Source organism: Trichomycterus rosablanca, chromosome 1 (genome assembly GCF_030014385.1).
Source record: "Trichomycterus rosablanca isolate fTriRos1 chromosome 1, fTriRos1.hap1, whole genome shotgun sequence".
NCBI classification, from domain to species: domain Eukaryota; kingdom Metazoa; phylum Chordata; class Actinopteri; order Siluriformes; family Trichomycteridae; genus Trichomycterus; species Trichomycterus rosablanca.
In genome coordinates, this window is record NC_085988.1 from 38,135,974 (window position 1) to 38,148,163 (window position 12,190).

Sequence of the window (12,190 nt, forward strand, 5' to 3'; positions counted from 1 at the left end):
TCCTCATATAGCCAACATGACAAGATCGTGCCGGTTCCTCCTCTACAACATCAGGAAGATTCGACAATTTCTCTCCATGGAAGCTACTCAGATTCTGGTCCAGTCACTTGTAATCTCTCGGCTGGACTACTGCAACTCCCTCCTGGCAGGTGCTCCCATGTCCACTATCAAACCCTTACAGCTCATTCAAAATGCAGCTGCTCGCCTGGTTTTTAACCAACCTAAACACTGCCACATCACCCCACTGCTGCGTTCTCTTCACTGGTTTCCTGTAGCTGCACCCATTCAGTTTAAAACACTGAAGCTCGCCTACAAAGCTAAAAATGGACCAGCTCCAAACTACCTTCATGGTCTAATCAAACCCCGCTCTGTACCGCGCAACCTCTGAGCCACCAGTTTCGCTCGACTTGATCCTCCACCCAGGACTAGAGGAAGACAAGCATCAAGGCTTTTCTCTGTACTGGCACCCAAGTGGTGGAACGAACTTCCTCTGTCTGTCCGAACATCTGAGTCTCTTGCTGTCTTTAAAAAACGATTAAAAACCCACCTTTTTACTAAGCACTTAAGCTGACATGTACTTACTTACTAACGCTCTTTTTCATTAAAAAAAAAAATTACAGGTTCTAGCAGATTTGTGTTCTTGGACTGTTGTCTACTTAAAGTAGAGTAAGGTAATGTTTACTATGGAAGCACTTCTGTAAATCACTCTGGATACGAGCGTCTGCTAAATGCCGAAAATGTAAATTTAGCAGATTATTCACCGTATAATTGTTACTAATTATACCGCATGTATTTGAGGTAGGGTTGCCAACCGTCCCATAAAATACGGAATCGTTCCTTATTTGGAAACTAAATGTTGTGTTCCGTATTTAACTGATACGGGACGCTCTTTGTTCTGTATTTTTTCAGTGGGAGAGATATGCTGCAGATTAGACTCAGACAGGCCGATATGTATGAAACAGAAGGAAACTGCTGCTACCGTGGGAATTAGAAAGCGTTTGGTTATTATTTTAAGTACTGTAGTATTCACTTTTAGTCTTAGTGACGCCGTGTGTGCGCAGGCATATCAGCATAACAACCTGTTTATTGTTTCGTTGTTTGAGTAGCGCAGTGGGCAGAGCGCATTGCGCATATTTTCCGCCCTAGGTTTGAATCCGGCTTAGGGCGAAATTAACACAAGTAACACAAGCAGAGCCGGCGCTTTGGGGGCGCTGGAGTGGGCATTGCCTCGCTCCAGATTTTCTCACTTCCCCCTAAGCAACGCAGTCCACAACCGGGGCTGCATGTCAGTGTGAAGATGGATTATGTAAAAATGTTGTTTGCACTATTGAGAAAACATGTTACATGATGTTCTTTATGCATGTTGTTTTGCCTAAAATATGGTTCCGATTTATTATTATAACGAATGGTATAATAAATGTTAAACAGCCTAAATAAAACATTTTAATAATGTTTCTATGACGCGTAAGACCCGTTATATTTTTATTGGTGCAACCCTAACCGCCTACCCCCCCCGCTCCCGCTCAGGTAAACACCCGCCAGACCATCCCCCACCCTATGCCTTCCGCCAAACCGCCAGCCCAGGGTGTTCCTTATTTCCAGTTCTGAAAGTTGGCAACCCTAATTGAGGGTTAAGGCACTTGCTCAATCAGGGGCCAACCACTGGTAACAATGGTCAGTAGCAATATAATAGTTCAAATAAGCTAATAAGGAGTAAGGCTACCCGTTGTCTTTAGAACAGATTTAAAACTGTATTCAAAAAGCTGTTTCAAGAAGTGCCATCAATTCCTGAATAGTTAAAGTATTAACAACACTTTAAAACTACATCTTGTCTACAATACTGAATAAACTAAACATTCTAGAGCAGTATAGAGTATATAAGCAAACAATGTTTAAATCAGTTTATCTACATAAACAGTTTACTGTTTCAACTATAAGCGTGCGATCACAATCTGAGCTACATGTGCTGGTGCTTCCTTCCTATCGATCTGCCACGCTACCTCACTTCTCCTGCCCACACAATGAAGTCATAATACTGCGACGAATTACGTCAAGGGCACGGAAAAAAGGCAGATCTCCAGTCTGGCTTGGTATTGGTGGGAGACAAGTATGGGGGGCATGTCCAGAACCATACAGTGACTTGTTTCTATTTTGGACTGCGGGACAGGCAAGGGCTCAGTTTACTGTACAGCTACACATAAACGTGTGAGCTTTTAAAAGAAAAACGGATAGGGGTTGATCGGATAGTCCGATTAACGGATATTATAAACATAGCAGGATTAGATTCTGATTAAGAACATTATTTAGTGATTTATTATTGTATCTACGTCTAGCACCCTTAGGTGGTACTTTTTTTTTTGCCCCGTACAAGCTGCCTTTGCCTACCTACAGTGTCTGTATCTTCAGTCATTCCTTTGCCACGCAGCGTCTGATCTGTCTATACTGACAGGTAGGTGAAGAACTGAATACTCGTGCTATTACAATGTGGGTCGCCAAAACACTTGTTTTTGATGAGTCATTGGAGATTTATTAGTAATCTTATTTGCTAATGCATAACTGTAATCTAATAAGCCTACACGACGTCCTCATAAGCATGCTTCCTTATTACAATGATGCATAGCTACAGATGAATGCTGGATCAGTGACAGATGTTTCAAGGTTTCAGTGTCCAAGACTACTGCATACTGAATTAAGCAATCACGTTTAGGGTTGAAATCAGACTGACCTTCACGCCAATGTACTGACCAGCAATGATAAAAGTTATCAATGGTGCTCTGACCCTTCAATGGAAAGCCCCAGTCATTTATTTTTGGAATATTTTTCTAATACATTTTTTTTTTACTTTACAGTACTACCTGTCAATACATTTAAGGTGAAAAAAGGGATTCTTAAGTCAGCACTGTCGCCTCACAGCAAGAAGGTCCTGGGTTCGATCCCCAGGTGGGGCGGTCCGGGTCCTTACTGTGTGGAGTTTGCATGTTCTCCCTGCGTCCGTGTAGGTTTCCTCCGGGTGCTCCGGTTTCCTCCCACAGCCCAAAGACATGCAAGTGAGGTGAATTGGAGACACTAAATTGTCCATGACTGTGTTCGATATAACCTTGTAAACTGATGAACCTTGTGTAATGAGTAACCACTGTGTCTGTCATGAATGTAACCAAAAGTGTAAAAACATGACGTTAAAATTCTAATACACAAACAAACAAATCTTAAGTCAGAGTGCATTTTGTGGTATTTGGGGAAATGGTAAAATGACAACTACTGTGGCTGTTAATAGCTGACCCTTTCAAACAAGCTGGGATACACAGAAAAATAATTTTGTTGTATTGTACTTGTGCATATGTATATATGACAAACAAAGATATCCTTCTTCTTTTGTAGTCTGTAAATAAAAAAAAAAAACAAAGATGTGGAAAATTACTGATTCGCTACTAAAAATAGCTTTACAATTGCCAATTTAATATATGGCATAGGTCAGATATATCTTTTTTTGAGAATTTACATTCTAATCATGTTGCACATGAAGTTGTCCTGAAGTTGACAATTGTTTTTGGAAAGAACTCTAAAAAGTGCAGCATTTGTATGGATTTTAAACTTTAAGTAACAGGCACTAAATTGCTATACCAGTGGAGATGTATTCCTTTTAAAATAATGTTAAGGTGATCTTGAGTTCAGTTGCAGTCTTCTCCATTGCAAACCAAACTCACAATTACATAAAGTCAGTGTGAGAAATGAATGAAGTTAACTGCCTTTAACAGGGCTCTAGAGTGCGACCAATTTGGTCGCACATGCGACCTAATTTCTCAATGGTGCGACTAAAAAAAATCTCAGGTCGCACCGGTGCGACCAGCAGTTCAAGGGGAAAAAAGTCTCCGCTACTCTGAAAGTTTTCCCGTGGTTCAACAACAGACACACATCAGGCCCATATCATGGTCTAAACCAATCAGAGACAGTGAAGAGCGGGACAATATTGTATCGGTGATATGTGAGCGACATTCAGCTCAACCAATCAGAATGCAGCACCGGACGTTCAGTTAGTTTAGTTTTGTATATGAGACTCGCCGGACGGCCAAAGTATAAAAGTTCGGTTTCTGGAGCTAGGCAGTTTAAAGTGTTGTAACGCTTACTGAAGTCCTGACTAAACCGTTACAGTGAAGTCTACCTTGTCGTGTGCTTTTATTCCCACACATTCATCACCACACAGCAAGAGACCCGTAACAGTGGTGAGCCGACCCTCTAGTAGCAATAGGCTAATGCTAGCGGTTAAGTGCGACGATAGCGAAAGTAAAAACACAATAATATTTTCGTTAAGTAAAATATAAAAATAACTAAAAGACAGTGAAGTGTTAGAATACATGTAATCAAAATACACAGTGAGTGCACCGCAATCGATTTTGGGAATCTGTGTAAAAGATCCAGTAAAGCCGATAATATAATGCACTTTATTTAAGATTACACTCTTAACACTAGAGCCCCATACACACACACACACAAAAAAATAAAAATAAAAAAATTATATATATATCTATATCTATCTATATATATATATATATATATATATATATATATATATATATATATATATATATATATATATATATATATATACAGTGTATCACAAAAGTGAGTACACCACTCACATTTCTGCAGATATTTAAGTATATCTTTTCATGGGACAACACTGACAAAATGACACTTTGACACAATGAAAAGTAGTCTGTGTGCAGCTTATATAACAGTGTAAATTTATTCTTCCCTCAAAATAACTCAATATACAGCCATTAATGTCTAAACCACCGGCAACAAAAGTGAGTACACCCCTAAGAGACTACACCCCTAAATGTCCAAATTGAGCACTGCTTGTCATTTTCCCTCCAAAATGTCATGTGATTTGTTAGTGTTACTAGGTCTCAGGTGTGCATAGGGAGCAGGTGTGTTCAATTTAGTAGTACAGCTCTCACACTCTCTCATACTGGTCACTGAAAGTTCCAACATGGCACCTCATGGCAAAGAACTCTCTGAGGATCTTAAAAGACGAATTGTTGCGCTACATGAAGATGGCCAAGGCTACAAGAAGATTGCCAACACCCTGAAACTGAGCTGCAGCACAGTGGCCAAGATCATCCAGCGTTTTAAAAGAGCAGGGTCCACTCAGAACAGACCTCGCGTTGGTCGTCCAAAGGAGCTGAGTGCACGTGCTCAGCGTCACATCCAACTGCTGTCTTTGAAAGATAGGCGCAGGAGTGCTGTCAGCATTGCTGCAGAGATTGAAAAGGTGGGGGGTCAGCCTGTCAGTGCTCAGACCATACGCCGCACACTACATCAAATTGGTCTGCATGGCTGTCACCGTAGAAGGAAGCCTCTTCAGAAGTCTCTACACAAGAAAGCCCGCAAACAGTTTGCTGAAGACATGTCAACAAAGGACATGGATTACTGGAACCATGTCCTATGGTCTGATGAGACCAAGATTAATTTGTTTGGTTCAGATGGTCTCAAGCATGTGTGGCGGCAATCAGGTGAGGAGTACAAAGATAAGTGTGTCATGCCTACAGTCAAGCATGGTGGTGGGAATGCCATGGTCTGGGGCTGCATGAGTGCAGCAGGTGTTGGGGAGTTACATTTCATTGAGGGACACATGAACTCCAATATGTACTGTGAAATACTGAAGCAGAGCATGATCCCCTCCCTCCGGAAACTGGGTCGCAGGGCAGTGTTCCAGCATGATAATGACCCCAAACACACCTCTAAGACGACCACTGCTTTATTGAAGAGGCTGAGGGTAAAGGTGATGGACTGGCCAAGCATGTCTCCAGACCTAAACCCAATAGAACATCTTTGGGGCATCCTCAAGCGGAAGGTGGAGGAGCGCAAAGTCTCAAATATCCGCCAGCTCCGTGATGTCGTCATGGAGGAGTGGAAAAGCATTCCAGTGGCAACCTGTGAAGCTCTGGTAAACTCCATGCGCAGGAGAGTTAAGGCAGTTCTGGGAAATAATGGTGGCCACACAAAATATTGACACTTCAGGAACTTTCACTAAGGGGTGTACTCACTTTTGTTGCCGGTGGTTTAGACATTAATGGCTGTATATTGAGCTATTTTGAGGGAAGAATAAATTTACACTGTTATATAAGCTGCACACAGACTACTTTTCATTGTGTCAAAGTGTCATTTTGTCAGTGTTGTCCCATGAAAAGATATACTTAAATATCTGCAGAAATGTGAGGGGTGTACTCACTTTTGTGATACACTGTATATATATATATATATATATATATATATATATATATATACATACATACATACATACATACATGAATAGATATACTCTATTATTATTGTTATAATTTTTATAATAGTGTACTATAATGAGATTATAATACTATAATTAACTGTAAAGAGCATGGGAAAACCATGGCCGTCAAAATTGTATTTGTGACTGGTTCTAATACATTTTTAATTGAAAGGATGAAAAGCACAATGCATCTATAAAACACATTACATGCCGCAGTAAATGCACTGCCCATGGGTCCCCTCTCCCCACTGCCTTTCAGCGGCAGACAGCAACAAACATCAACAGACGAGGCCATGTTGACCAGACTGTTATTTAATCATTTACAAGTCAATATTGCCTATATGGACAGCGAAAAAACAAGTGAACCTGTAAAACTAAGGTGTTAAATGCGATGCAGTTGAAAATTAGGGTGCACCTAACTTTTGTGCTGGTGCACCTAAGAAAAAAAGTTAGGCGCACCAGTGCAACCAGTGCAAAAAGTTAGTCTAGAGCCCTGTTTAACAACACTGTGATTCCTGTTTTCCTCATTGCATCTGTGTAATTGTAACTATTTTGTGAAGCCTGGATAAACCATGCTACGACTAGTCATAGGCCACCGCAGGGGGGTGAAAGGCTGTGCGTGCATCCAGCGGAGGTCATGTCATCAAAAGCGGGTGATAGCTATTCGCAGAGAGGATGTTAATGTGTGGGAGAGACGTGCACCTCTTGCCCCTCAACATGTAAAGGAAATCACTGCAGCCGGTCATAAAGTGCTGGTACAGCCATCCAATAGGAGAGCCATTCATCACAGAGTAAGTAAACGTTCCTTCCTAATATAGAGATGTCATGAAAACTGATCAATCAGCTACTAGGGCATTGCAATATGACAATACGTTCCACATTAATTATAGTAATGTGTAGATTTGGCTGTACTATTTTGATTTTGCTACAAACAGATTATGAGATGTCCTGTGTGCAAACCTAATTCCAAACACGAGGGATTTTCAGAAAGTTTCTGCACTTTTATATGTTTGTTGGAAGCCGTGAGGGTGGGAGGAGTAGTGATTGGTCATGTCTGAGAGACTGAGAGAGCTTACAGTCCAGATTTAGCGCCATCTGATTTCCACCTTTTTGGACCACTCAGAGAAGCTTTAAGGGCCAAAGATTTTCATGTGATGATGATGTGAAAGCAGTGGTGCATCAGTGGCTACACACTCAACCAAAAAAATTTTTTGCTGATGGCATTAAAAGGTTGGTACGATGCTGGAAAAAATGCATCAGCAGGTGTCTTTGAAGAAAAGTGTTGTAATTTGTTTTTGAAATTCTTAATAAATAAAGTTTTTAAAAAGTGTGAAAACTTTTTGAAGAACCCTCGTATTAAGCACTATAGGTAAAATTTGAATTAAAACAGAAAACAGTGATTTGTCCCACATGCATTTGAACAATGAAGTGTCTTTACATGTATTTGACCATAAATTGCACAACAAAGAAATATTTACACAATATTTATATAAACTATTGCAGATTATTGCATGCACTTTATTATGTACCTTATATCTTTGCTATGCATGGCCAGAAGTCCAAGAGGGAAAAATGTCCTTGGCCTTTGGAGGAAAGGGATAACATTCCTCTCCCCATCAACTCCTCAGTTCCTACAATCATTTTAGTTGTTTTGGGGAGTTACATTAATTTCTTTTTTCAGTTCTATGAGAGGGCAGGAGCCATTATACAGGAGGATATATCAGATGCTTCTCTCATCGTTGGTGTAAAGAGACCTCCAGAAGAAAAGATCCTTCCACATAAAACCTATGCTTTCTTCTCCCACACAATAAAAGCACAAGAAGCTAACATGGGACTTCTAGATGATATCCTTAAGAAGGTAAAGCTCTGTGAAATAATCTTTATATGTTTATTTATTGTTATTGTTTATTTTAAATGTTGTCGTTCTCTTTTTTTTTTCTTTTTCATTAGTAAAAATTTCGAAAACAGTTGTTTATATTTTTGGTACAGACTAGTTTCTTTGATCATTTTTATTTAGGCGTTCTTTTGGTTATAAGGCTAATAAGAAGTGACAAGTATTTCTAAGCAAACTGCCACTTCAGCAGTTTATATTCTTAAGACGTAATTTCCCTCTTTTCAGGAGGTGCGACTTATTGATTATGAGAAAATGGTTGATGACAACGGCTTCAGGATTGTTGCATTTGGAAAGTGGGCTGGCGTTGCAGGTAATACAGTCTATGGTAATGTTTGGGTGGGGTTTACAGAATACCTATGGTAAATTGCCTATGCCAGGTAATACAATTTTTACTTAAGTCCACCGTTTAATGCTGGCAAGTGTTTTCGTGTAAGATGTGCCAATTTCAGAAATAAAAATAATACTGATTAAGAATTTAGAAATTAATACACAGAAATGGGTGTAGTATTTGCTCACAGAAAAAAATGGTTGCATCATTTGCTTTTTTACTTGTTTGTGCAGGAATTATTAATATTTTGCATGGTCTGGGTCTGCGCCTGCTTGCCCTTGGACACCACACTCCCTTTATGGTATGTATTTTTCTATAGGACAGTTTTGCTGTAACCAATGTAATAACAAGGAAAAAATTTGCCAAAGTATTCAGCACTTACATAAATACGTTTTACCATGGCTCTTTTCCCCACTTTTTTTTATGTAACAGCATATCGGAATGACACACAACTACAGGAACGTCAGTCAAGCCATACAAGCAGTGAGGGATTGTGGATATGAAATATCTTTGGGACTTATGCCCAAGTCCATTGGTCCACTCACGTTTGTGTTCACTGGCACTGGCAACGTTTCTAATGTAGGTTGGAAAACTATTGTATTACTGTATCATATCTCATGTGATTTTAGACAAAATGGCCATTAATTTTTTATGCATTTTTTGTTTAATTGCTTTCTATAGGGTGCACAGGAGATTTTTAATGAGCTTCCATGTGAATTTGTAGAGCCACATGAACTGAAAGAGGTTTCTCAGTCAGGAGGTATTGCCTTCCATGGCTTATTTTTTCTCTTTTCTATTTTTAAACATCTTCAATCTGGTTAAAAATCACTTGTTTAGTTTAAATTTAGAAGGAACTTTTCTTCCTCCATCGTTATCCAAAACATTCCATAAAATTCCAAAATCTATATGCCAAAAAAAGGTGTTTAGTGTTTTAGTATGCATTTAGTATATGTTTTGTATTTTGAAGTTATATTTAATATATACAATTTAGCATTAGGTACTCAATTTAGAATGATATTTGTAGTGGTCTATTTTTTTAGTTCAAACTCACTCACTCTTTGCTAAGTTTATTGGGACCTCATCATCCTTTTATAATGAGATTAGATGTGTTTGGTTCAGTGTTGTGAAGCTAAATATGCTGTCTTTGAAATTGAATTTTTATGCAAAGTTCAGGGCTACTTGATGCATGAAAGGCACAAAATCCACATAACCTCTGATTTTCAAATGTGGTTGTTGGTGTTCTGCAGATCTTACTAAAGTATATGGCACAGTGATCAGCAGACACCACCATTTAATTCGTAAAAGTGATGGGGTATATGATCCTTTGGAGTATGAGCACCATCCTGAACGCTATACCTCCCACTTCAGAACCACAGTGAGTAACAGCAGCAAACAAATATCTAAAAGATGTATTTTACATGTTAATAATACCCCACAAAGCGTTTTATTAATTAATTTATTAAGCAATAAGAAGCATTTTATTCACAAATGTTACGTGCAGTCTGTCCTTTTTATGTGTAAAGTGAGTTGTTATGGGAGCCTGTTTTGCACTAACTTGGCAACAACAGATATGTACAGTGTATCACAAAAGTGAGTACACCCCTCACATTTCTGCAAATATTTCATTATATCTTTTCATGGGACAACACTATAGACATGAAACTTGGATATAACTTAGAGTAGTCAGTGTACAACTTGTATAGCAGTGTAGATTTACTGTCTTCTGAAAATAACTCAACACACAGCCATTAATGTCTAAATAGCTGGCAACATAAGTGAGTACACCCCACAGTGAACATGTCCAAATTGTGCCCAAATGTGTCGTTGTCCCTCCCTGGTGTCATGTGTCAAGGTCCCAGGTGTAAATGGGGAGCAGGGCTGTTAAATTTGGTGTTTTGGGTACAATTCTCTCATACTGGCCACTGGCTATTCAACATGGCACCTCATGGCAAAGAACTCTCTGAGGATGTGAGAAATAGAATTGTTGCTCTCCACAAAGATGGCCTGGGCTATAAGAAGATTGCTAACACCCTGAAACTGAGCTACAGCATGGTGGCCAAGGTCATACAGCGGTTTTCCAGGACAGGTTCCACTCAGAACAGGCTTCGCCAGGGTCGACCAAAGAAGTTGAGTCCACGTGTTCGGCGTCATATCCAGAGGTTGGCTTTAAAAAATAGACACATGAGTGCTGCCAGCATTGCTGCAGAGGTTGAAGACGTGGGAGGTCAGCCTGTCAGTGCTCAGACCATACGCCGCACACTGCATCAACTCGGTCTGCATGGTCGTCATCCCAGAAGGAAGCTGACGCACAAGAAATCCCGCAAACAGTTTGCTGAAGACAAGCAGTCCAAGAACATGGATTACTGGAATGCCCTGTGGTCTGACGAGACTAAGATAAACTTGTTTGGCTCAGATGGTGTCCAGCATGTGTGGCGGCGCCCTGGTGAGAAGTACCAAGACAACTGTATCTTGCCTACAGTCAAGCATGGTGGTGGTAGCATCATGGTCTTGGGCTGCATGAGTGTTGCTGGCACTGGGGAGCTGCAGTTCATTGAGGGAAACATGAATTCCAACATGTACTGTGACATTCTGAAACAGAGCATGATCCCCTCCCTTCGAAAACTGGGCCTCATGGCAGTTTTCCAACAGGATAACGACCCCAAACACAACCTCCAAGATGACAACTGCCTTGCTGAGGAAGCTGAAGGTAAAGGTGATGGACTAAACCCAATTGAGCACCTGTGGCGCATCCTCAAGTGGAAGGTGGAGGAGTTCAAGGTGTCTAACATCCACCAGCTCCGTGATGTCGTCATGGAGGAGTGGAAGAGGATTCCAGTAGCAACCTGTGCAGCTCTGGTGAATTCCATGCCCAGGAGGGTTAAGGCAGTGCTGGATAATAATGGTGGTCACACAAAATATTGACACTTTGGGCACAATTTGGACATGTTCACTGTGGGGTGTACTCACTTATGTTGCCAGCCATTTAGACATTAATGGTTGTGTGTTGAGTTATTTTCAGAAGACAGTAAATCTACACTGCTATACAAGTTGTACACTGACTACTCTAAGTTATATCCAAGTTTCATGTCTATAGTGTTGTCCCATGAAAAGATATAATAAAATATTTGCAGAAATGTGAGGGGTGTACTCACTTTTGTGATACACTGTATATGCTAGACATAGCAAAGTAAAAAAGTAAATTTAACATTGGTTTGTAATTACTATGAGGACTGATTGTTTACACATGTTGTGAAAGGTCTCATTGGTTAATAAAAACATACCCAATGCTCCTTTCTTTTTCCAACAAGTCCTGGCCAGAATCTCAGTTTGCCACCCTCGGTTTAATTTTTCTAAACAAATCATTAATGTTTTTATTTACTTATTTTACCAACCACCTTATCCTGTAAAGTCATACATGAGTCAAGAGAACACTGGCAGGGTGACACACACTTATTAAAACACACCTAGGACTAATTTACCTTGGGCATGTTTCTGGGATGGAAAACCGAAGTAACCAGAAGCAGCTCAAGTGGATATGGGAGAAACCTGAACAACTCCACACAGACTATGATCAGAACTGTGTTGCTGTGGGGCACCAGCTGAATCAGCCGTGCCAGTGTGCCACCCCCTTCATATAAATAATGGCTTTCAAAACAAAATAAATCAGCAGAGGCTTGCT

At 40.1% G+C, this 12,190-nt stretch overlaps 1 protein-coding gene across 3 annotated transcripts in view; it reads left to right on the forward strand.

Annotated features, from left to right (window-relative positions):
- Positions 1-2,175: 2,175 nt before the first annotated feature.
- aass (aminoadipate-semialdehyde synthase) overlaps positions 2,176-12,190 on the forward strand; it is a 30,292-nt gene continuing 20,277 nt past the window's right edge. The window contains exons 1-8 of one of the 3 annotated variants that reach the window (XM_062992365.1): positions 2,176-2,449; positions 6,850-7,080; positions 7,971-8,147; positions 8,409-8,493; positions 8,745-8,812; positions 8,944-9,090; positions 9,193-9,271; positions 9,759-9,886. In XM_062992365.1, coding sequence (XP_062848435.1) covers positions 6,862-7,080; positions 7,971-8,147; positions 8,409-8,493; positions 8,745-8,812; positions 8,944-9,090; positions 9,193-9,271; positions 9,759-9,886 — 903 coding nt within the window. In that variant the 5' untranslated portion in view covers positions 2,176-2,449; positions 6,850-6,861. Of the gene's footprint in view, positions 2,450-6,469; positions 7,081-7,127; positions 8,148-8,408; positions 8,494-8,744; positions 8,813-8,943; positions 9,091-9,192; positions 9,272-9,758; positions 9,887-12,190 lie in introns of those variants that run through there. The other 2 variants (XM_062992372.1, XM_062992356.1) reach the window with 2 other exon arrangements.